General features: G+C 37.7%; 1 protein-coding gene across 6 annotated transcripts in view; it reads right to left on the reverse strand.

Annotated features, from left to right (window-relative positions):
* Window positions 1–26,844, reverse strand: part of LOC133607523 (connector enhancer of kinase suppressor of ras 2-like) — a 76,710-nt gene that overhangs the window by 33,066 nt on the left and 16,800 nt on the right. For 3 of the 6 annotated variants that reach the window (XM_061962237.1, XM_061962238.1, XM_061962235.1), the window contains exons 3-9: window positions 16,590–16,792; window positions 16,398–16,485; window positions 13,035–13,076; window positions 12,813–12,932; window positions 8,961–9,020; window positions 8,790–8,858; window positions 1,115–1,261 (exon numbers count right to left, since the gene is read on the reverse strand). In XM_061962237.1, coding sequence (XP_061818221.1) covers window positions 1,115–1,261; window positions 8,790–8,858; window positions 8,961–9,020; window positions 12,813–12,932; window positions 13,035–13,076; window positions 16,398–16,485; window positions 16,590–16,792 — 729 coding nt within the window. Of the gene's footprint in view, window positions 1–1,114; window positions 1,262–8,789; window positions 8,859–8,960; window positions 9,021–12,812; window positions 12,933–13,034; window positions 13,077–16,397; window positions 16,504–16,589; window positions 16,793–26,844 lie in introns of all 6 variants that reach the window. The other 3 variants (XM_061962234.1, XM_061962233.1, XM_061962232.1) reach the window with 1 other exon arrangement.

The following is a 26,844-nucleotide window of genomic DNA, read 5'->3' on the forward strand; positions in this document are numbered from 1 at the left end:
GTTTGTTTTGATATACTGGTAGGTTATAGGCCACTCCTGTTATTTTTGAATGTACGTTTGTATATTTACCTCTTGGCAGTTGACACTGTAATTTAAATTACCATATTTTTCGGACTATAAGTCGCAGTTTTTTTCATAGTTTGGCCGGGCTCCAGTGCGACTTATATATGTTTTTTTCCTTCTTTATTATGCATTTTCGGCAGGTGCGACTTATACTCCGGTGCGACTTATACTCCGAAAAATACGGTATGTGTAAAAAAAAGATAATCTTAAATACTTGACAGTTTTAAATGAAGTAGGTCATTTAAAAGAAAATGGGTACAATTTTGTTTACCATGGTATCAAATAAGTATTGAGACTAGTGGAAATTCATAGGTATTGGTATCGACTATTGAAATTCTGGTATCGTGACAACCCTAATTAGAAGATGTTATATTGCTAAAAATAGGTTTCATTAGTCCATTTCTGTATGTTCGCGTGAAAGTATTCAACTCCTATGTGTCTATATGTAGGTTTTCAGTCAAACAAAAGCACAAAAGCAGTGACAAGATGCAATAGTGTACTTTTTTGTGTGTCAGAGCTTCAGCAGCAATTGCTAATATTGGCAACATTGCAGAAATTAATACATTACATTTTCATTTTCTGATTATCCGTCTTCCAAAATGCCAGCAGGGGAGCAGATGGGGTTTAAGTGGAGAAGGGACACGTGATGCAGAGGAACGTAGCACTTTCGTTGCCTTGAGGGGGCAGAATTGAAGCTTTTTCTCTGGTCTGGTGCTCAAAGAATGACTGGACCACACTAACACACATTTCACCCTCATTTGTACCCATTGTGGCTCTGGCACATTTTCCTATTTGGATAAAGTAGGACAGCAGATGCAGTGTCAGTGTTGCAGGAACCTTCAACCAATCAGTGGCGTGTTGTGCTTCAGGCAGGTAGTGGAGGTAAGTATTCTCAAGCACGGCCATTAGCTGCTTGATATGGCATATTTTTGTCTTTGCACACTTATTTTTGACATCAAACCAACATGACGCACACTTGTAGTCAAGAAGGAGGCACACCCAACAGATCCAGTACAGTATGTGGAGGATGAAAGTATTGTAGTAGTCATACTTGCAAAGCCAAAGGTTTCCACCGCATGTTCTTGAGCAGAGCCGGAGTGGAGGTGAGCGTACTCTGTGGGCGTTTCTTCAGCGTCAGGGTGACACCCGCTGGGTCCCCACGCAGTAAGTTTACCAAGTTCTTCAGCTGCCAGCCCACCTAACGAACAACAATAGCAGGACTAGGAACGGGAATCAAAAAACAGTTCTTATTCAGAACTGGTACCCAGTGTATCAATTCCTTGGAATCGCTTGCCATTGTTTCACACAATTCCCTTAACAATTACTGCGGGCGGAAATTAAGTCCGGTTGCTACTCCATCAAAAGGAGGACATACGAGCAATATGCTAAAACATTTAAACACACAGCATGCAGTAACTATGAATGAAAGTCGTGTTTTTTTACTCCAACCTCATTAATAAATCTCTCGTAGGCTCAACAGCACACTGAATCTTGATATCACTAAATATTGTTGGAAACCAAACATTGCTGAACAACAGGGAAATTTAACTAAACAATGAGACAAAATATGAACTTCACACCGTTAAAACAACTGTGGATATTAATTGTAGATGACAGCAAAATATTTGAACCAGGAAATCAACTGGAAAAACTAAATGTTTTATTTTTCTCATTCTCGTAACGATCACAGCAATACGGAACTTGTTATTGTCATTCAAATACGTTACTCATCAATGCACAAATAAGTCCAACATTGTTTTTCACGGATTAATACTTTATTTGTGGGCCCCTCCATATGTAAAGACATGATGTGCCTCCAATCTTTTTTACTTTACATCTAGGTGAGTGTAAAATAAGTGCTGTCGAGCAGTGACTTGAACAGTTGACTTTGGCGATGATGAATGGTTAAAATCTCTAGGAAATAATTTTTCTAAAGAGTGTATAATTCACTCCATTCCAAATCATTATTTTTTCATGATAGCTTGTAAACTTGCCTCTAAAGTTCAGACTGTCTATCTAAACCTTTCAAATACACGTAAATATGCACTGATGCATGTAAATAAACAGTAGCCTAATGGGACTCTTGCCTTCCACCTGAAACCCAAAAGTGCCTCGAGGTCAAATGATTGCAACCCAGAAATACCATGACGCTACCACTGCCATGCTTGAAAGTATGTCTTTCACATTGTTCTATTGATGTAAAAATGTAATCATTATCTATAAAATGTGTTTTGTGTTTATATTTGAAGGTGTGTGGGACAGGTTAGTTAGATTTATATTATTTTTTGTGGAAAAAAACTTGGGTTATGTACGTTCCGATTTTCAACAGATCTATTGGACTGAGGTACCACTGTATACAAAATATATACTGGAACTAAAACCATTTTCACCACATTGTCATCAGCTGGATAGAACGTGGCACAGTCTCACCCGATGCAGATTTTGCGCAATTGGAACTTCATTTTACTTAGATGTAAATCAGGGTTTTACTTGGCATGCTGTGTGCTGATTGTTGTAATATTGGATTATGATGGTAAGAAGTGCAGTAGAGCTGCAGCCTTAAATGCAACACTCGAGGCCATGGAGCAGCTTACACGGCTCCTGTGACATCATTGTGAAGGTTCTGTCAAGTCGCACTAAACCCCGAAGTTAAGAACAGCTGCACGCCTTGTAAACACACTTTAACCCCCTTTGATGATGTTTGGCATTAAAAAAAACAATGCTGCCCATTGAAATGATCTTTCTTAGTGTGCCAAATGTGCCAGCTGGAGTTTATGGTGAAATATTCTTCCTTGTGTATGTTCGGTCTGTTGTGTATTTTCAGCAGCCTGGGAAAGTGTGCACTTTTTCAGGCACTAACCAAGCAATTACTTTGTCACTTTCCCAGCCATTTTTCATCTTGACAGTCACTGCAGAGAAGTCCTTTCACTGAACGAGTGTTAAAGAGACACATACAGAACACAAAGCTTGCACAAATACTTTGCTGTGCTTGCCCATAACGTCAAATGCCTAATGCTCAAGATGCCCAATTTTCTTGTTTCCTGTCCTATTTTTGCAGAACAACTAATGCATTTGTCAAATGTCACACAATTCCCCTTGTGCTACAATTTACATCAGTATGTTTGAAGCCATTTATGTGCCAACCATTATCACCGCTTATTTATTTCACACAGTTGCCCTAATTTTTTTTGCCAAGCATAGACAAATATTTGACAGTTTCATGTTGTGTGATCACAATTTTCAAAGTCAATCACAAAACACTTTGGAGGATTACTTATTTTTAGTTTGTTTAGATTGACATGTCTGGCTTACAAAAAATACACACTTAATTCTTGTTGTTTCATGCTGCTGCATGCTTCCTGCTTGCCTTCACTATACATTAATTACTGTATATATATATATATATATATATATATATATATATATCAACGATTACCTCTCAAAATACCATAATTGATGTCACCACATGACCATTGCTGGAGACATACTATACAGGAACATATTTGCGCCCTACTGGGCATAGAAACACACCAACAGTGTACAAAACGGGTTATTTTCTGCCACATTTAAAAATCAATTAAAACGCATCAGCAATTAAAACATATCTTATGTGGTAGTGTCAAAATTAAAATTGCAAAAAACATTAAAAGTGAAAAAAAAAAATTTGATCCCACAATTTGTAGCACCTATTTGACGCCGTATAAGCCAGTGGTACCCCTCGTCGTCGGCTTATTCGAGTGGAAATGACAAGCATTTCCCCATTTCATCGCCAGAACAGCTGAGCTAGCTTCCGGGGTTGGCGGACATCGTCTCACAAGATGTAGTTTCTCTTTAAATATCCTTCTTGAAAAGGGCCTTGCAAATATATATCTGCCAACTAATCAACGTTTTGTTCTCCTTCTCTGCTATGCCGGTCTGGCTACGGCGCAACACTTCCCGCTTCCTGCTATATTGCAACTTGTGAATGGATACTCACTTTGGAATGACAAGTGAGTATCCAATCACAGTCTCGTTAACATCAGGCTACTTATATAGGCTACTGTCAACAACTTGTGATCTGATTGGCTATCGCAACTGTCTATAACTGTACGTCCCCGTTCGCTTACAGTGCACGGACGCCCGCATTGTTGATTCTGAAGGCCTCGAGCAGATTTCGTACAGCATGGCAACATAAGCTAGCTGAATTTTGATTGGATAAAAAACTGAAAAAAAAAAAAACAGCACTGGAAGGAGCATAATATGACATGAAGAGAATATGAATACTTTTAGACATTTAGGGAAAGTAAATTAAAAAATAATTGTATCTTTAATTATGATCATGATTTCTGGTTATGTTACGCCAGCAGAGAAGGCCTTGCTGGCCCTGATGGCACACCACTGATGTATACACATACGTATATACTGTATATACAGTATATGGTCACTTTATCTACAGTCTCCAATTTGCGCTTCAAATATTCACATCGCTGCTTTTTTAAAACTTTTAAAAGTTTTTTTAAAGCATATTCGGAAAAAAAAATTGGTTCTAAATTAAGCATTCTCTAGCATAAAAATGGCTAAATAAACTAAAAATACAAAAATCACACTAGTATTGGCCACTAGAGAAAACAAAACCAATCCGAACATGCAGTTCAGTATCGATGCCACTGATTGGCTTAGCCTCAGGTAGCATTATTATTGGATTCAAAGAGTGTAAAGAGTGTTATTTCATGTCTAGAGGGTTCTTATAACGTTGAAAATTGTATTTAAAAGGTTGTAAACAAGTTTTAATGCTCTCACTATGAAAATATTTCATTTATAATTACTAATTCCTACTTCGCGGAAATTATTTAATTGCAGTCATTTTTGGAACCATTACACAGCGATAAAAGAGGGTCGACTCTTTGTACAAAATTGTAAAATAGTTCTCGGTATGATGTAGTGAAGTCCAACATCATCGTAAACTTCAACCACAATAATGAGCATATGGTTGAATGAATACCTCTCTGGTATAACTGAGCATTTTAATTAAAATATTTGACACAAAAAAGACCTAATAAAAAAATCAGTAGTTTAAATTTTAGTGTAATTTCCCAGAGAGCAAGTGCCTGTAACAACACTTAGTTATAGTCACTGATGGCTCAATCGACACACAATCGCTACTTGAGACCTTTTAAAAATGTGGAGGACACAGCTTCGCCTTTTGAGAGCCTTCCAAACACACACACAAATACAACAGCAAAAAGACTTTTGGTGAAGGCAATCATAAATATAAAACATGGCTCAAGTTCAGTTTTAATCGCTGAAAAACCATGATGGATGTTAGTAATTACACCTGCATGGTCCTGCTTTGCTCTAAGAATAACTGCCATGGATGAGGTGGGTTGGTTGCTATTAGCTTGCTTTTGTTGTTGTTTTCCAAAAGGAGTAAGCACATATTTTTGCTCTTACATCGGCACATGAAAATATTCTTGATACAAAAAACTGACTCCAGCCGCATAATTAGTGTACATTTTGTTGTAGCACCCACACACATACGAACAGCAATTATTTTAGAAAATGTTTCCTACATAAAAAACATAGTCTGAGTTCTTTTGTTTGGACATTTCTACACACACTTAGTTTAACCTGAAGGAAACAGAAATGGAGATATAAAGAACAAGGAAAATGACTTCCGTGATGGCGGTTAATGAGTAGTACACATTTAGGGCCTGATTTACTAAAGGTTTACATGTACTAAAGCAAGTGCAAACTTGATAGCAAATATGATCTACTAAACGTGTGCAAAGTGGAGTGTGTCTGTTAAAGGGGAACTGCACTTTTTTTGGAATTTTGCCCATCGTTCACGATCACTATGAAAGACATGACGGCAGATGGATTTTTTTTAATGCATTCTAAATATTAAATAAACATAAATAAAAGTCTGTTTATAGCGAAGCCAATGGGAGCGCCACTATTCCACCCATAAAATCCAATACATAACCATTCAAAAAGCGCCAACAATACCCAATTTATATTTTATGATTTGAATATTAACTATAATGATAGTTATTATAAGCGCTAACGCAGACAATCTATTCATAGAGGCGCCATAATCGCTCCCGTTTGTCCCTATGTTTACATCATCAAGTAATCTGCTGTTTCCTCGCTTCCCTGCTCCCTGTGTGTTTTTTGTAGATCATAAATCATGCATCTCGCCTGAAAAGTAGATGGCTGAGGATATAATCCAAAAAGTTGAGATACTTTGACAGCCCTTTATGACCTGGAATTGGCGAGAACGTCGCGAAAAGTGCTTGTTCCGCCCCCCGCACCCCCACTCTGTTTCTCTACAAGGATTTTTATCTAAATGGAAATATATGAATATCCCAGCAGTCGGCATCCTAGTGACAGCAGACCTTTCACAGTAAGTGATGATTTATTATGTTTGTTGGCTCTCATAAAGTCTGCAGTGAGCAGAAATCTGTGATAAAGAAAAAATAGCAAACGTGATGCCATCCATCCATCCATTTTCTACCCCTTGTCCCTTTTTGGGGTCGCAGGGGGTCACTGGAGCCTATCTCAGCTGCATTCGGGCGGTGATGCGTTTTTTTAAATTAATGGACCACATATGCTTAAAATGATCAATATACCTAAATATTAAATGTTACTATAAATGCTTGCTACTACATTACATATATACTTACATCATGTATATAAAACCCTAATGGGGGTGTTTGGATGTTTTTTTAAGGGATTTATAGGCTGAATTGAACGGCTCCCATAGGCTCCATTGTAAGCGGACTTTTGATCGAATTTATTTAATATTTAGAATGTATTAAAAAAATCCATTCGTCGTCATGTCTTTCATATTGATTGTGAACGATAATCAAAATTCCCCCCAAAAAAGTGCAGTTCCCCTTAAAGTGAAAAGAATAAAGCATGCAATCCATTTTGTCTCTGTCTTTAATAATATGCAGTATATATGCTGATCATCAAAACGCCCACAATACTGGGAGGAGAAGATATATATAAATATATATTACAGCATGCGCAATGTGATTTATTAACACTTATCACCATTTTGCAGGCACCATTTAGCGTTTTATTTAGCACCTCTGAAAAGTGAGTGCAAACTGACAGTTACATACACGGCAGCAGGATTGGTGCTGTTGTTGTGCCGCAAAGACAGAGGACGAACAGAGAACGTGTGTATATGACTATTTGCATGGTCTGTAAGAAATAAAAAATATTAGACATATCGTCTATACAGCAACATCCTTTTATAACTGTATACTGCATGCTGGGTGATTCAACGGGAAGATAAAAACAAATTCAATTGATGCGTTTTGGTGTCTGCTGGCGTTTTTTTCATGACGTTCGTTTTTTTCATTTAGAATATAAGAAAAATCCTGAAAGTATGCATTTTTTGTGTATTGAGTAAAATAAGTACAGCTTTTCTCTAATGATGAGCTCATCTGCAGTGCATAAAAAAGTGGGTTTTATTGTGGATGCACGTGACTGCTTCTAAATTGCCCATAAAAAGGGGAACATATCTGCTGATTTTTCGACACAAAATGCTACAAGTAGGAGCATGATAACATAAATGTGCAGTAAATGATCAAGTGTCTCCATGGTGAAAGATGTGTAGTACACACAAAATCCTCATGTAAATAAGGCAGCCTGCACTAGTTATGAATAGCACGTGCAATGGTAGTAGATCGCACACAACACTCCCACTAATAGTACACGCAATTTTATAGATTGCACACGCTGTTTAATGTGTGGTATTTGGATCTTAGTAAATCAGGCCCTTGATGTATTAGTGCAATGTATATACCGGTAATATGACAACAAACATAATGCTTGTTTTTGTTGTCACTGAGTTTAGTATTGCAGTGGCTCTCAATATATTGAAAGGTGTACCTAATGAATTGTCTAGTATTATAAAAATGGCAATTATTAAGTATATTTTTTAATTTATCCATCCATTTTAAAAAAGTTAATGTTTTGTCAAAACATTTTTTTTTTTAATCTTAGATTTAGATTACATTGTTTGCAGTTTCAGAAATGTGTATTGGTCCTCATTAGATTGGCAAGTGTACCTAATGAATAATGTTTTTGAACTGGCAAAATATATATATATACAGCATTTATAATTTTATTTTAGTTAAAAATATTTTAAAAACTTGTTTTGAAAGTTTTCGCAGTTTTTTCAAAATTGTCCTCATAACATACTGTCTGCGGTAACTCATGAATTGGCTGTTTTAATGGAACATCATTATCTATTTACAGGTATTTAAAGAAAAATACAGAAAATTGTGTTGAACTGACGAAAAACACTTATTTTTTATTGTTAAGGTTTTTTTTAAATTAATTTCCGTGTTTTAATAAATGTAGTCAAAATAAAAAAGTTTTAAAACATAATTTTTTTTATTGTTTTATGTATTTTTCTTTCTTACCATATGTCATTTCTAAAAATTGTTTTGGTGGTCATGGAATAGTCTGGTGTACCTCGTGAGCTGCCAATGAAACAAGTTTTATTTGTTTATTTGGGAAAAAATGCAGTAAAAATATTTTTGTTTTTAATAAAAAGAGGGTTATTGGTCCTAATAAATTGTCCAGTGAGTGAGCATACATGTGTTATTATTACACATCACACTCTGTGTACAAAATATTAATAACACAAGACCTACATGCAAATGCAAAAAGATACCCGCAGGTTACTTGATTTGGGCAAAACATGCAATAAAACTCAAAGTCATACCTACCACTGTCTGATGATTGACCTGAATGACTTCATCTCCAGCATGGATTTTCTTACAGCGGTCAGCTGGAGACTGAAAACACAAACAGAGGCATTCATTAAATGCAGCTCACTTACAGTACAATCAATTTCCCCTTACATGTTGCATAAGCTACAATAAGGATTTTTCACTTACTCCCTCTGTTGTGCCCGTGATAACATGCAATCCATCGTATGTTGACTTGATATACATGCCCTGTGGTAAAACGGAAAAAAACAAGCTGACTTGAGTAACAACACATATTTTTATTGTATTTTAGCAGATGTTATTTGCTTGTAAAGCAAAAATGTTTGGCATTTAGAAACATTTCAGCATGAAAAAATGTGGTCCAAGAAGGCCAGGCGGATATCAAATTGTGTACATGTCCTGTTGGGATTCCGTTCAGATCGAATCAAACATGGAGGATTATCCATCTTGTTGTAGATACAGATAAAACTGCTTTCACTAAAAGGGGGTAGGAGTGCATGACAAACATCCAAAACACACACACAGATGTGCAAGGGTGCACGTGAACACACTAACAGATAAACAGTGGCAGCATGCTAATCTTGCAGATGACAGTAAGAGGTTTATTTTTAGGCCACTGGGCCCAGTGTTCTGTGAACGGATGAGAGAACTTCTATTGGCCCTTTCTAGTATTTGTGTGGGGGGTGGGCAGTTGTTGTGGCCCCAAGCTGGGACAACTGTGCTGCAGAGTGGGTCAGTGCCAAGAGGCTGTCCCGTTAGTCTTAATGGTTCTGGTGTGTTTTACTTCTGACATAACCCAGTTTTTTTTCATTTATTTTCCCCAATATTAACATGGGGGACCATTCTTATCATACGTCAGCTGACTCATTTGCCCGCTAGCTCAGCAAAACCTAGTTTTGGGACTACTGTGAGGTCAGCGCCGCAGTGCATAGTGTTCACAGTCTCGCTGGTGAAATGGGAACTCATGCCACATCCGATATTTAAAGTACCATCTTAAAAATGGAGCAGCGACCCGTCCTTCCAGAAACATTGTCCCAATTACTCTGAATAAGTCGCTGGAAATAAGGAACACAGGTTCTGGTGTGATTCTGCGATGTTCAATAACATTTCTGCAAGAAATTATACCTAAGCATTTTTTGGTAGAATGTGAGTTGCATGCCGACAGAACATTCATACATGCTGTTTTTGAGTCAAACACGACTCAGTATGGCCCTGCGATGAGGTGGCGACTTGTCCAGGGTGTACCCCGCCTTCCGCCCGTGTGTAGCTGGGATAGGCTCCAGCACCCCCGCGACCCCATAAGGCAGTGGTCCCCAACGACCGGGCCGCGGACCGATTGGTACCGGGCCGCACAAGAAATAAAAAATAAAAAAATAAAAAAATAAAAAAATAAATATATATTTTTTTTATTTATTAAATCAACATAAAAAACACAATATATACATTATATACCAATATAGATCAATACAGTCTGCAGGGATACAGTCCGTAAGCACACATGATTGTATTTCAGTCCGTGGGACAAATTTTCAAGCGTTGACCGGTCCGCAGCTACAAAAAGGTTGGGGACCACTGCCGTAAGGGACAAGCGGTAGAAAATGGATGGACGGATGGACGACTGTGGCATTGTGTGTTATTATAAGTCATTGAGATCTATAAATAGGTTTCCAGTTTTTTTTTCAGTTGCTTGTTGTGTTTATTTCAACAAACTTGGGAACAGAGTCTTGATGTTGGGTCACAAGTATTTTTTGTGTGCAAAAAAGAGTAAAGGGCTATTTCTTTTAGAACAAGTACAACAGTCCAGGGGTTGCTAACCCATCCATCCATCCATTTTCTACCGCTTGTTCCTTTCGGGGTCGCGGGGGGCGCTGGAGCCTATCCCAGCTGCATTCGGGCGGAAGGCGGGGTCCACCCTGGACAAGTCGCCACCTCATCGCAGGGCCAACACAGATAGACAGACAACATTCACACTCACATTCACACACTAGGGCCAATTTAGTGTTGCCAATCAAGGGTCGCTAACCTTAACTATCAAAAGAGCCATTTGTCCCTTTTTCCAATAAAGAAAAAAGGTCTGGAGCCGCAAAACATAACACACCTTATAAAACTTTACACATTTTAATTGTTTTTTTAATTCTACCTTTTACCTGACTACTTTGAAATAAATTGTTTGCGTTCATCTCGTCTTCTTAAATAATTATGTTTAAAATCCTTGTGTTTAACAAATATTTTTTGTGTGTGTAAGAAAGTATTCTTACACACAAAAAAGAGATGTGTCTTAACAGAAGAATTTTAAACATAATACTTTGAAATAAAATATGAATATAGAATGTGCTAAAAAAAATGTTTTAAATGCCTTTCAACAATATATATATATATATATATATATATATATATATATATATATATATATACAGTATATATACAGTATATATACTGTGTATATATATATATATATATATATATATATATATATATATATATATATATTATTTTTTTTCTTTTCTTCAGAGATTAATTTTTTCCGAGATGTATTTATGGCTATCATACAGCGGCGCTTGCACACTCAAGAAGCTGATATATCCAAGTCCTTTTTCCTTGCCTTATTCGCGTTCATCTATTTACCAGTCAGGACTCAGCCTATACACATTCATAGCCTCACAGAGCGTCGGAAATTGTACAAATCTTTCTTATGTAACGATATACATCGCAAAATATTATTTGATATGTAAATGATAATAGAACAATTTCAAAACTGGTTACAAAGGCTGCTGACGTATGCAGTAACATATTGCGTCATTTCCAGTTGTATCATTTCAGTTGTCCATCTAATCACTGTCGTATCGACCATTTACTCATACTATACCTGGCTGGTATTTTGTCTATGAAGGTTCTCATTCATCCAGGTCATTGTCATCTCAGGGCATTCAATCGATCGCAAATGGACTGATGAAGCCTACTTGGATGAGCAGCAAACATCTTCCAAGACAAACCAAGCAGTCCAGTTGCGATCGATTGAATGCCCTGAACTGGCTGGTATCGTTACTGTCAGTATTTTTTTCGATCTGCCCTCCTTAGTTTGTATTCAAAAGCTTTAGCTCAGCAGTTAGCATGGGTTATTGTATCCTCATACGGTGTGTAGTGTGGTATGCTTAGCTATTCCTCGTCTTCCAGTGATAATAATATCTGTAAGAAACTAAGTTTATTTGCCGCCATGGAGGTGAGGATTGCTGACCTAGAAGTGGCTTTACACTGGAGGGACGTTAGCCGCCGGTTTGCTAGCAAAAACGCCACAGTGCATTGAGAACGAGCTTGTTTGCGTGTCACAGTCAAATTTGGGGAACACAGCTAGAATTTTTCATCAAAATGCATTATCACGATATGACTATAGTATTAAAAGCCAGATTTAAATATAATTTATATTGTATATTGTCTATATCGCGCAACATTACCTGGTAGAGAAGTGACATTCCTAAAAGATTTAAGTCGTTTAAACGGCTCTTTTAAGTGAACAATGAGAAGCAATTTGCAGTTGCACAAAGTTCGTTTGTCAGCCGTTCTTACTCACGCATCTCAATAAATCACACTGCAAAGGTTATTTGATTTCAGAAGTTCAATTAAGACAAAAAGACCAATTAAAGGCTCAGGAAGTTTTTGTAGATCATTTTTTCAAACAGTAATTTACAACATTGAATTTTTTGACAATTTTCTAATTCTATGAGATACTGAATTTGGGACTTTTATCAGCTGTAAATTATAATCATCCAAATGATTAAGAATTACATTCTTGAAATATTTAACTTTCTAGTGATGATCAATTTTGTTCCCCGCTTGACATAACAGGGTGATGGTGGGTCCCACAGCTAAACAACTTGAAAAATACTGCTCTATATGACACGAGGACCACTCGTGCAAAAATGCTTGTCAAAAATTCTCTATATGCCAGCGTCATCTCCCAGAATGAGGGTTTACACTCCAAGTTTTTGTTTGGCTTTTGAAGCATTTTGGTTGAGAACTTACCAGTCCCTCAGTGGATTTGATGTTGGCCAGCTGTACCACCTCCAGATGTGCAGCCTGCGACACCATAGGGTCCGAGGACAGAGAGATAATGTGGTCGCACACATCAGATAGAGTTTTACACTGTGGGAGGACAAAGTGGGGTTAAAACAATTACCTTAGAGAGTGCGTGTGGGGGAGATACTTGTATTCATCTGAATGTATAAAATGAACTCAGCCACTCACCACATGCAGGATCTTGTTCTCCGTTTCAAATACAGAGCAATCCTGGGGGAACATACAGAGAGCAGCAGCGTTATCACCAGAGAATGTGTCCAAATCCAGTTATTATTGGCATTTTTTTTTAGCTGTAGGAGGATATAAGCAAAAAAGCAAGCAGCTTGGCACCTCTAACCTCCAACACTCCCACACAGACATGCACCAACACAAAACAAATGAATCACCACCAGTGCGGGGGCACTTCTCTCCCACTTTCTCACTTATTCTCAGAAAGATCCTCCACCTAATCAGCATACTCAGACTAATAAGAAAGTGCCAATGATATCTATGCAAGCCACAAAGCGTAATAGTATTTTTACTTCAGATAATCATCTGTCTTAGTTATTGTGACTCAGGATTGATTACATTTATGAATACTGGCGTACACAACATATAACGTTAATTTCAAAACAATGAAATGTGTTGGTGGTGTTAAGCATTTTGCATCTATATTTACCGCAATGACTTAAAGAAAATGACAGCCCACAACATAAAAGGAAGCCCCGGAGCACATAACACGATTGTTCCTACAGTCTTGAAATTGTAAAAGTCAAAATATAGAAACAATGATTTTGTTAGCATAGTGTGCAACCAGCAACAACAATGCAAAGTATTTGCCAGCTGCCAAGATTTAAAATTGTATTTACCATTAACTTATTTTTAGTTTTGACTAATCTTTATTTTAGCATGAGTAATTGTATTTTTCTATTCCAGTTTAAAAATGGGACAATTGAGAAAATATAATATTTAAATTTATATACAATATTTAAATAAGATATTTTGGTTTACCTCACATAGAAAATCATGTTTAAAGATTCTGCAACATCCCAAGGATGCTTTATTGAAGAATTGCAAGTTAAATAATGCTTGTTTTCAGAATAAAATACTTATTTCTAGTTTAAAAGTAGAGATGTCCGATAATGGCTTTTTTGCCGATATCCGATATTCCGATATTGTCCAACTCTTAATTACCGAGCCTCCTCTTCTGTTCTCTTTCCATCGTTGCCATCTTCCTTTCGTCAATCAATTTCCAGGTCTTTTCCGTTATCCATCTCTCCTTGTTGGTGCCCCTTCTTCTGCCTAAAACTGTTTCCGCAGTCTCAGTGATGGCATGGGAGAACAGACTCCACTGCTCCTCAATGGAAGGATGTGGTGGTACCTCAAGCTTCTTCCTCAACTCCTCACGGTAGCTTCTCGACAGGTTGGTGTTCTTAAGCTTTTCCACTGCGTGGGGTCTCTTGGGCTACATTTTTTGCACCTTTTTCAGCTTCAGCCTGATTTTACCCACCACAAGAAAGTGATCTGAGCCTACATCTGCACCCCTGTGTGCACGAACGTCTAGCAGTGACGAACGCCATCTTGTGTTTATGCATATGTAGTCCAGCTCATTTCGGGTTACGCCCCCAGGTGAAACCCATGTCATCTTATGGATCTGTTTGTGCAAACAGATAATCCTGACACCTACTACAACTATGGGAAATACTATACTTTGACTTCCACAAAGTGCATTATTTTTTTTAAACATGCCTCAAAACAACAGCTACAAAAACAATGAAGGCACACAGCTTCAGTCCAGAGTATACTAGAGTAATAAAGTAAACAATAACATAGTCCTCATTTAGTGCAAGACTGTGTGGTACTACTTTTTTTCGGTGTTTGCTTTTCATCCATCTTCCGCTTGTATTCATCGTGTATCTACTTATGATTCTTGAAGAGGTGGGGGGTCAACTTGCTCGTATTAAAGGAAGACGTCTTGGTTCCTCCTCGCATAACCAACTTTTTGCAGTCATTGCAAATTGCAAGTTTTTTATCTGTCAGACACACTTTAAAATAATCCCAAACCATAGACATGGTGTCGTTAGTCAGTCACCGGGCGAGCTCGCTTGTTAGCCAAGGCTACAGCACCGGCAACAACACACTCTTGTTGTTGTTATGCTCCGCTCACCGCGGGTTGATGAGGTCATCAAGCGTCGCCAGTAAACCTCTCATGCTGCAGTCGTGCTGCAACTCCTGTGTTGTGTGTGGGAGAGGGGACAGGGGAGGGGCTGCTGACTGGGAGACGCAACTGCCTACGTCCGTGTACCACTCCGTACAGCGCCGTTATAAAAAGTCATTAATTTTACTTTTTGAAACCGATACCGATAATTTCCGATATTACATTTTACAGAATTTATCGGCCGATAATATCGGACATCTCTACTTAAAAGTCTTGCTAATTTCTAGGTATACCCATTTTAATTTAGGATGTCTTATCAAGTATAATTAACTAGCCGCATGGAGAAATAATTTCACTAGTTTTTAGTATATTTTCCTAACATCTAGTCTTTTTATCTTATATTTTGTCAGCTCTTTCTTACAGTGCATAAACCGATGTTGTAGTGCCGGTAAGTAACAAACGGCTCAGTCGGCATTAATACCAGTGATGAATTCATGGTAAACAGCAGTGCGGCTATTGTAACACATAAACAGCTGAGTGGAATAACAAACATTTTATCGCACAGGCAGAGGAAGCTGCTGGATGTGGACCACCTCTGATACTTCAAATGCAGCAACTCTCGAATTGAGTTCAATTTAAGACTACATCAGTTGCCTACAGCCACAGCTGTTCATGCTACTGTTTTTGACTCAGTGCTCATTAGAGCACTTGTCAATCATTTGCTTATGTTGACCACTATAGGTGACTTAGCATTAAAATGAATGGAGCGTTTTAAAAATCTGATGCAGCACTTCTGAAATAGTGGGGCGCAGTGAAATGTCAGGGGGGGGGGGGGGGGGCATTAGAGACAAGGGGACTTTCAGTATTTGTGTCTTTATTCCTGCTTGAACGATAACCAAACTTCCAGCTAGGTGGCAGCAGTGCTCTAACTAATCAATCTGGTTTTAAATATTACCAAACGAATCAATAAACTTAACTTGGAAATTATTTTAAGTTGTTGCAGATGTCATCAAGTGATTGTATGCATGATAATAATACATTTGACCAAGTCCTCAATAGCATTTCAATTTGGGGAAGGAGCGTGAAATAATTATCTCCCCTTGGGGACATGACAGAAAGTAATAGAGAAGTATATTTGTTGTCTTTCCGATTGACTATTTGTATTGGTATTAATGGAAATAAATAATAAATAAAACTACATCTACAACCAAATTGAGTCTCACTTATCTGATTGATTTCAACATTTGTGAGATCAGAGGTCACAGATGTTGGGCCTAAAAAACACAAACTCATTCAAGCATGTCTATATGGACTTTTTCTGTGTACCAGTTTGTATGATAGAAGTGTCACAAACATACAAAATGTAAAAAAATAAATTTTCTCAGATAATCTACCTGCTGTACAATAGTGGTGAGTTCAAGACACAGCTGGATCACGTTGTTTCTGGTCACACTGTAATCTGCCACAGAAGCAAATGGGGACCTGGTGAAGAAAGAACACCTGGAATTAACCATTAGATTGTCCTCGCCTTTGAGATGGGGTTTGTATTTTGAACGTTATCACACGTGGAACTGTTCATGTCTCACCTGTCCAGCCACGCCAGAAGGCTTTTGGCAGCAGCAATGAGGTCCACCACAGAGGTAAGGAAGTCGTTGGGTAGTTTGCGAGTGGCACGGCCGTCGTAATGGCCGCTGCGTCGCCTGCCTGTGATGAAGTTCTGCAGGTTCTTGGCTGACGCGTTCAGCTTATGAGAAAGAGTCTTCAGATTTTCTGTTTCCAGTCCGTAATTCTAGCAAGCAGAGATGATTGTTTGATCAGCTTTAGACTGCAGAACTTTTTTTTTATCACACTTGAAAAATCGGGGCGTTGTGTGGCTGAAGATGCTGCTTGTGGGTGAGGGCCCATTCCTTGTTCTTGCACTGTACCTACAGGCCTCGGGGAGTCTGTTGCGCCCACTTGGACGAGTACAACGCGCCAGGAGGGCCACTAATCATATCTAATACAGCAGTGCCTGAGAGACTTAAAAGTAAATCCCAGTTATGTAAGAAGCTTTGCAGCTGAAGTAAGGCCCCTCTGCAGGATGAGGGGATTTTACATTCAGATTGCATCTGCGACCTCAGTCCACTAAACCTCCATTCTGTCTCTTTGGGGGGGCAGCACAGAGCCATCTAAATTTGTCCAAATTTCTCATTAGTCTATTGACAATATTATCTTTAATATTGCAACCATTTTTCAACATTGTCTTTGTTGTGCATATGTGCCAAGGACCAATAAAGCTTTTACTGGAAAAAAAACAGCTGAAACAACCAATTATAAACTATTACAATTAAGATTTAAAGGTGCCCGATTATGCCAAATGTACTTATTTTGTAATTTAACAATAATATGTGTCTCCACGGCCTGTTAATGAGCACCAAATGTGAGAAAAGTTTATTATCTTCCATTCCCTCCACTTTTCAAAATGAAAACAGTCGCTTTTGAACTGACATCATAAACAAGATCCCTCCTTCCTCATGAACATGACCCTCTGACCTGCCCTATTGCTAGTTGAGCCACCACTTCATGAAATATACGTTAGTTAAAAAAAAAAATTAAAAACAGGCCTCACTATACATCTTAAAAAGAAAACCTTGAGTTCTGCCAAATATCCACCGGTCAAAACGTGTAAGCTGTAAGTTTGATTATTTTGTTTTTCTTCAGGCTAACCTACTTTTACAACATGACTAATGTTATTGTAGCACTGTCATAGCTATTTTAGTGTTGCTAACATGTATTTGTTCCCCCAGCCCCAAGGGCCCATTTTTTTATTGGTCCTGGGCATATGAATAAACATAAAATGAATTACTCAGGGGACGCCTTGCCGCAGTTGGGAGAGTGGCCGTGCCAGCAACCTGAGGGTTCCTGGTTCAATCCCCACCTTCTACCAACCTCGTCACGTCCGTTGTGTCCTTGAGCAAGACACTTCACCCTTGCTCCTGATGAGTTGTGGTTAGGGCCTTGCATGGCAGCTCCCGCCATCAGTGTGTGAATGTGTGTGTGAATGGGTGAATGTGGAAATAGTGTCAAAGCGCTTTGAGTACCTTGAAGGTAGAAAAGCGCTATACAAGTATAACCCATTTACCATTTACTCAAGTACTACATTATTAGATACTACATCGATTTTCTTAGTCACCTATAACACAAAGCTGTGATGTGGAGGTTTTGTTCAGATAGCTTAGCATATATTGACCAACTTTGGAGTGGTTTAGCATCTTTAATGTAGTACAAATAGGGTTGCCAACAGTCCCTTGAAAAACAAAATTGTCCCATATTTAGAAACAAATGTACACAATCCATATTGAGCTGTCAAGGGATTTGTTTTGTCCTGTTTTTATCACTGGGAGAATAAAAAAATATGTGTAAAATATGAATTGATTCAATCGAATGACAAAAGCTTTTTGCCACAGACTAAGCCAATCAACTATTGCAGTTACACCCTCCCGCCATTTTTTAGTATTAGCTTAGTCCTGGCTGCCTCTCTGTCTTTGCCTTGGCCACAGCTAGCCACCCATCTTCTGTCAATCGGATTCCACAGTGCCATTTTTTTCTTGAAAGCAAGGAGCATACAGGGAAGTTTGGAGATCGTTTTTGAGAAGCTACATACTGTATGTGGCTACCACATCCGCGAGCTATGTGATAGTTCACTTTTTTAGAAGTGTCATTTAGCAACTTTACTCTCTTGTTTTCATTATTATAATGATGTCTTGGCCTTCAAATACTAGTTATGAATCTAACTTGTGGAACATAAACATAATGGGCCTGATCTACTATGATTCAAATACCACACGCTGAACAGCGTGTGCAAACTACAAAATTGAATGTTCTATTAGTTGCGTGTGAGCTACAAAGACTGTGTGTACAACTTATAACAAGTGCTAAGATGGCGCAGACCGCTCTATTTAAATGAGGATTTTGCGTGCACTACTGGCATTATGTGTCCATGGAAACACTTATTTCCTGTCAAATTAATTATTGTTAATATGATCTCCAACCTGTGTGCAATGTTGAACAAGCAGCACACTCTAACACATTTTCTGCAATATATAATCGCAATCTAGACAACAAAAACTGTTTTAGGCACGCTGTGACGGCGCACTCTGCAGGGAGGCGGTGGACCATCACCACGTCGCAGCGCATTGATGTGTCTTAAATGATCTAAACGCATATGGGAATAGATTTCCTGTAAGAAAAAAAGAATGCCATTAAAAATAAGACTAGAAGACACAAAATGCATCAATTAAATTTGTTTTAATAAGTTCCATAAAAGGGTCATTTTTTTTTTCTACATTTAAAACATTTCCTTGTGGTCTACATAACATGTAATGGTGGTTCTTTGGTAAAAGTTTGCATAGATTATGTTTTACAGACCATCTTAAAACCGCTTTCTGACCGGTCTTATTTACGTGCCTCCACTTCTACTGTGTCTTCTCCCCGTCAACTATGTTATAGATTTTAGCGCTTCCATATGGAGTCTACTTACAAATATAAGTTAGAACTATATGCTACTTTGTATTAGAAATGGCAACAGTGGAGGATGCATGTGCATGTACGAGACAGTCTGCCCCACAACAAGAGGATAGCGAACAAGAAGGAACTTACTAACAGCAATGTCTGACTACATTGGCAGACTCACGCAAAGTTCTTTGGGTAAACCTTTATCATATATGGAGATATCGACTGAGGTCGCATGTTGCAAAAACGTCACAAATTGTGCAAATTCCAAATGGCTTGTTTGAAAGAAGTATGAAGGATATATATCTCCGCAATCTAAAATTTTCGGAAGTTATGCAGATCCCAAACCCACAAAAACAGGTACCAATAGGTAAGAAAAGTTGCTTTTGCATAATAGGGCCTTTAAGTCATCCAGCAGCTATAAAATTATAAAATGATATTGCTGAATAGAATATGTTGACATACACACATAAGTCGAAGGAGTCTCTGTCCAATGGACCCTGCAGCGCAATCCCCTCCTTTTTCACAGTGCGTAACTACGTCAGTTTGCACGTAACTTTCAAACGTGCTAAATATAGATCCAAAATAACGCCCGCGGAACAGTTTCAGCATTGATAAATCACATTGCACATGCGACTGCTGAATAATTATACATGTTATGAAGACAGACACACTTTGCAGGGGTCTTCAATTTAGCCCACAAGACGTTATGAGTTTATTAAAAAATATAGCCCAAGTGTTTACCTTTTTCTCCCGATTGTCCCTATTAATCTTAAATATCTGACGATCTTAACGCTACAACTTAGCGGCCATCTTGTTGTTAACGTGTGTGATTCAGGTCAATGACCATGAATTGTGCTTGAAGTGATTACCACAGCAGAGCATTAATTATATGACCCAATCCAGACAACCTTCCCGAGTCATGGCGCAAAGAAATGCAACATAAATGATAAATGATAAATGGGTTGTACTTGTATAGCGCTTTTCTACCTTCAAGGTACTCAAAGCGCTTTGACACTACTTCCACATTTACCCATTCACACACATTCACACACTGATGGAGGGAGCTGCCATGCAAGGCGCTAACCAGCACCCATCAGGAGCAAGGGTGAAGTGTCTTGCTCAGGACACAACGAGGTTGGTACTAGGTGGGGATTGAACCAGTGACCCTCGGGTTGCGCACGGCCACTCTTCCACTGCGCCACGCCATCTCTACACAAAACATACACAAAAAGTCAACACACATGGTCACACATAACACAACCATTGTGGATAATATAAAAAAACGTCCATGCACCATAAAAAAATTCAAAATTACACTTATTCAAATCCATTACAATGCAGAATGGGAAAAAGCCAAACACTCTACACTTATCCATGTTTGGCTCATTTTAGCTGCTTGATATTTCTGACTGATTACAAAACTTTGAGGAGGTCATCACGGAATTACACAAGGTTGGAGTCGAACTTTTATGTACTCTTAATATCCAATTATATTAATTTTATAACCATTATATCAATATAGTATTAACACATGTATATGTATAGGCTATACATATATATATATATATATATATATATATATATATATATATATATATATATATATATATATATATATATATATATATATATATATATATATATATATATATATATATATGTCTTAATAAGGTTATCCAAAAAATAGTGCTCGATACCGTAGTAGAGCGCAATATATGTATGTGTGGGAAAAAAATCACAAGACTACTTCATCTCTACAGGCCTGTTTCATGAGGGGGTTCCCTCAATCATCAGGAGATTTTATATATATATATATATATATATATATATATATATATATATATATATATATATATATATATATATATATATATATATATATATATATATTGTGTGTGTGTATATGTATGCATATATGCATATATATATAAATAAATAGCTAAATCAGCTGTGCTCCCTATTTTGCTAATTTAAGAGACGCAATGCTGTGCGCAGGGGCTTAATAAATCAGCTTTGTGTGCACTATCAATTTGCACGCAAACCTTTAGAAGATCAGGCCCAATGTGTAGAGCTTTAGTATCATGACACTACACCTTAGAATAGTGACACCAATCTTTATGGTAGTGACATTACAGAGGTCTGCAAATTAAACATTATGCTTCTATTTAAGGTTAATTAACATTTTACCACAATATAGCACGAAGACAATTACCATACTGTTTGAGTAGAGATTTGCTTCATAAATAAAACACAAATCAAATATTGATTTGTGTTTTATGGACAAAAAAATTATTATTAAACAACTTGTTCCCCATGTATTTGTATTACACCAAAGCCAACATATCTAATTAAATTCTGCTTGGAGTCAAATAGCATGATATGTTTGCTTACATAGTCAGTCAATCGGCTCATTTAATTCACAAATGTTGAATGGATGCAACTCTAAAACATCTTCAACAGACGAGAAGATAGTCCAGTTGCCCCCATTCAACCTTTGGGGATACCATAAAACTCTTTTCACGCAAAAATTGGGTCGACCAGCACAAGGTGTCCTTTGAGGCCACTGTGATTAAGGCCTATACAAATAAATTGTGATTTATTTTTTTCCAGTGAGTTGGCAACCATAACTACAAAATGTTTCAGTGTGGCCCTTACATCCTTCAATTTTTGCGGCCTTTGCTGGAAAAAGATTGGACACCCCTGCCTGTTGCATTGTTGTATGGGATATATAATATACATCATATTGGACAAGTGCAGAGTTATAGTGTATATGTTAAAAGTAGATTAAGTGTACAATATCACTTCTTAGAGCCAAGCACTCTGTGCACAGTTCATTAGTATTGAAGCTACAGACTCACAATACACTATACTGGGTCGTCTGAGACAAGTATGGGACTCTAAAGGCATGTATTAGTGATGTTCATGATCAGTGAGAAGCATACACAGGCTATTTTCTTTAAATCATACAGTATTACTAGACAATACGTCGGTTGAATAACATGAATATGTTTCTTTTGGACAATATTTGCACTTGTGTGCTTCCTACAATGCATCATAAAGGTCAGGGCCTGCATTTCTAGCCATTGAGAATTAATGAATTCATTAAATTCATGGTTTTATTTGCTGACTTCAGCTGTACAGTCAGTCATACAGTTATGCAGTCTATTATCAACAATAAAACCAATTGTGTCAAGACTGAGTTAAACATTGTTTGAATTCTGTTCATTAAAGCAATGCTAAGGAATAGTTATTTCTTCTATAAATATTAATTTCCGCATGAGCTATTGGAAAGTATATTTTTTACAAAATGTGTATTTTATAAATAAAATATAAATGCCATTTTGGTAAGGTTGTATTTGTCTACCTAGATAGACATGGTCAGAAGCTAATTATGCTATGCTAATGAAGCTAATCATGCAAGTGTAATGAATGCAAATGCTAACAGAATTGCATCACCTATGCTATAACATTATGTCTTAAAATACAAAAAGACAAGTTATTTGTCTGTAATCAAACACTCACACATGGTTTAACAATAATGTTAGCATTCATGCTAGTAGCAACATAGCCGTGCTTTCAATATCATACACAGTAAATAATTGTTATAGTCACCATATAATAAGGTTGCCTCTGCTGTCAATCATTAAAAATAATATAATAAATAATAATATATCATCTAATGATGTAGAGCAGGGGTGCTCATTACGTCGATCGCGATCTACCGGTCGATCTCGGAGGGTGTGTCAGTCGATCACCAGCCAGGCATTAAAAAAATAGTCCTAAAAATGAGCGATCATAAATCTTCACTATGACGTCACTTTTGTCACTTGATTGACATTCACGGCACCCGAGGGTCTTCTGAGATGACGCTGGCTGCTGCCAGCTCATTAAAATTACCGGCTGGAAGGCGAGAAACACTTTATTTCAACAGACTCTGGCGCCGTACCTGTCGTCAAAACTCCAAAGACCGACTGCACAGTTGCACAATAAAAGCTCTGCTTCATCCTGCCTGCGCTACCAAAATAAGAGTCTCAGAAAGCTGGTGTGCACAAGCTAGCAAGCTACGGAGTTTGCCGACAATGTATTTCTTGTAAAGTGTATACAAAGGAGTACGGAAGCTGGACAAATAAGATGCCAAAAACCAACCACTTTCATGTGGTATTAGACAGAGAGGAGGACTTTTTTTCTCCTCCATTCGAAAATGCGGACGTTATCATCACCACTGTCTGATTCCAATCAATGCAAGTCATCAGAATCAGGTAATACACCAACTTATATTCTTGTCTTCATGAAAGAAAGGAATCTATATGTGTTAAACATGCTTGTATTATCTTTAACCACCTTTAACTTGTTAACAAGATTAACTATATGTGTTAAACATGCTTGTATTATCTTTAACCACGTTTAAGTTGTTAACAATATTAACTATATGTGTTAAACATGCTTGTATTATCATTAAACACCTTTAAGTTGTTAACAATATTAACTATGTGTTAAACATGCTTGTATTATCTTTAACCACCTTTAAGTTGTTAACAATATTAACTATATGTGTTAAACATGCTTGTTTTATCTTTAACCACCTTTAAGTTGTTAACAATATTAATTATTTGTGTTAAACATGCTTGCATTATCTTTAAACACCTTTAACTTGTTAACAATATTAACTATATGTATTAAACATACTTGTATTATCAATAAACACCTTTAATGTATTAACAATATTAACTATATGTGTTAAACATGCTTGCATTATCATTAAACACCTTTAACTTGTTAACAAAAACATATATTTCATAAATAAGTAAATATAAATTATATATATGAATGAGGTAGATCCCCACGACTTGATCAATTGAAAAGTAGCTCGCCTGCAGAAAAAGTGTGAGCACCCCTGATGAAGAGTATGTTATTTTAATGTGATATTTTAACATAGCATAACTTTAACTTGGGTAGTGTGTGTTGTAATGTTAGCTGTAGTAGAGTTTAATATATTAGGCTACATTCAACACCCCTTTTGGAGGTCACTGCAGTCAAACAAAAACACGACCAAAAACCACTAAACTGGTATTTTTTCGAATTGTGAATTCATTATTAGAATGCAGCTGAGATAGGCTCCAAAAGGGACAAGCGGTAGAAAATGGATGGATAGATGGATGGATTATTAGACTGCCTGCAGCCTCGAAAACAAACCTAATCTTTTCCACAGCTTTAAATAATTTTTCACTGCAATTTACCAAATAACTCCATTGCAGAGGGCCTTTAACAATGTATCAATAACCCAATTGCTTTGCTAATGTCAAAGGAAAACTGTGCTTTTTTGGGGGAATTTAGCCTATCGCCCACAATTCTTATGTGAGACAAGAACATACATGTCTTTCCCTTTTCTATGCATTTTAAATCATGTAAAAACTGGCAGTAAGAGAGGTGGATAACAACACAGGTAATGGGAATTAATTTATTCCACCTTTACCATCTATACTTAATACTATAAGGCGCTAAACTTGGCTCTCAACTATTGGAACGCAAAATAAAACAAGTGTAACATTGCTAGGAAGTATTTTTTATCTGAGGATTAAGGATTATTCTCAATCTACCAGCGCAAGGAAAGCACAAGGGCTGAAAGAATTAACCATCCCATCAGTCAAGTTAAAGTACTAATGAATGTCACACACACTAGGTGTGGTGAAATTTGTCCTCTGCATTTGACCCATCCCCTTGTTCACTCCCTGGGAGGTGAGGGGAGCAGTGGGCAGCAGCGGTGCCGCGCCCGGGAATCATTTTTAGTGATTTAACCCCCAATTCCAACCCTTGATGCTGAGTGCCAAGCAGGGAGGTAATGGGTCCCATTCTTATAGTCTTTGGTATGACTCGGCCGGGGTTTGAGCTCACAACCTACCGATCTCAGGGCGGACACTCTAACCACAAGGCCACTGAGTAGGTGTTTTTATTTGAAACGTTTAGCAATAGTGCTACATGATAATGCTCCAGGGCTCTCATGTTGCTGTCATAAGTGTCAGCAAACACAGAAACTGCTTTATATTTTGTTGTTGTTGACAGAAGTACAGCCCATTGCTGTGCACTCTGTGAAATCAAAGTGGTGAGGATAGAAGTTACCGTAATGCCTAAAATGAGAAAAGTACTGTAAATATTACTGTTATCTTAAATGTGCATTTTACTGCATTACAAGATACTCATTGCAGGGACTCAAAACCTATAATTTATAGGCAGAATCGATCGTATGACCATTGTTAGCCAACTCTTACTACCAGTGTTTCATTATTTAAAATACACAGAAAAGGGAAAGACGTCTGTTCTTGTCTCAAATAGGGATTGTGGCTGATGAGCAAACTTTAAAAAAGAAGTCCAGTGTTACGTTTTGGTGTTTGTCTGGATGCCGGGATGAGGAGACGTCAGGCAAGTGCAAAAAAAACCGTCATTTTTATTAGAAAAAACGCAGGTAACTTATAAACCAAAAATGTGCAAACTGGCGTTTGAAGCGCAAAGAAAATGATCCAGCCCTGTCTTCAAAGGAAGCAGCCTGATTGGCAACCAGGGACAGGTGTGTCCTGATTGCAACCAGGAACAGGTGTGTCCTGATCGCCAATCAGGGACAGCTGAAGGAGCCAGCTCTTATGCTGCTATCCATTTACCTGGGAAATGGGAAGTCGGAGCTGGGGATGACTGAGCGTGTTCCAGTCACGAAGTGGGAAATCAATATGGCCGCATTCACAAAAGCTATTTTTGCGCTTGCCTTGTCTGAATATAAACAACTAATGGGAGAAGATATTCTTCCTGCAACCTTCAAACACGGTAGATGAAGAGAAAACACAAGACACTATTGCTAACTAAGTAGAACGTATATACGACATGAAATAAATGTAGTTCACATTACAGTGGCGTTACCATATATAAACGTACAGCAATACACTGTATAAAGCCGATTTACTGCGACAAAAACTAATCAGAGGTACTAGTAACAGATATTATAGAAGCAGATATCATTGTTTACATCCAGAGCAGCAATCTTTGAAACAAACTCGGGAGTGAAGACAATGCTCTGACTTTCCGAGTTGGAAATCCGACCTCGAGGGGAGTTCCACTTGCAATATCCGACTAGGAACTTGGAAATTCCGAACTCCCAGTACAAATGAAACGCACCGATCGACCAGAGGAATTGTGGCAAATGGAGGCAAACAGGAAGTGAAAAGAAACAAGTGCCCTGGACAGGAAATATTACAAAATACAAGGAACTAATAACTGTCATGTGAGATCATTACATGCACTTCCCCTTTAAATAGAGATATATAGCATAACCAATACAAACATGTAAGTATAGTCTATATA

This window comes from Nerophis lumbriciformis, linkage group LG09, assembly GCF_033978685.3.
Source record: "Nerophis lumbriciformis linkage group LG09, RoL_Nlum_v2.1, whole genome shotgun sequence".
NCBI lineage: Eukaryota > Metazoa > Chordata > Actinopteri > Syngnathiformes > Syngnathidae > Nerophis > Nerophis lumbriciformis.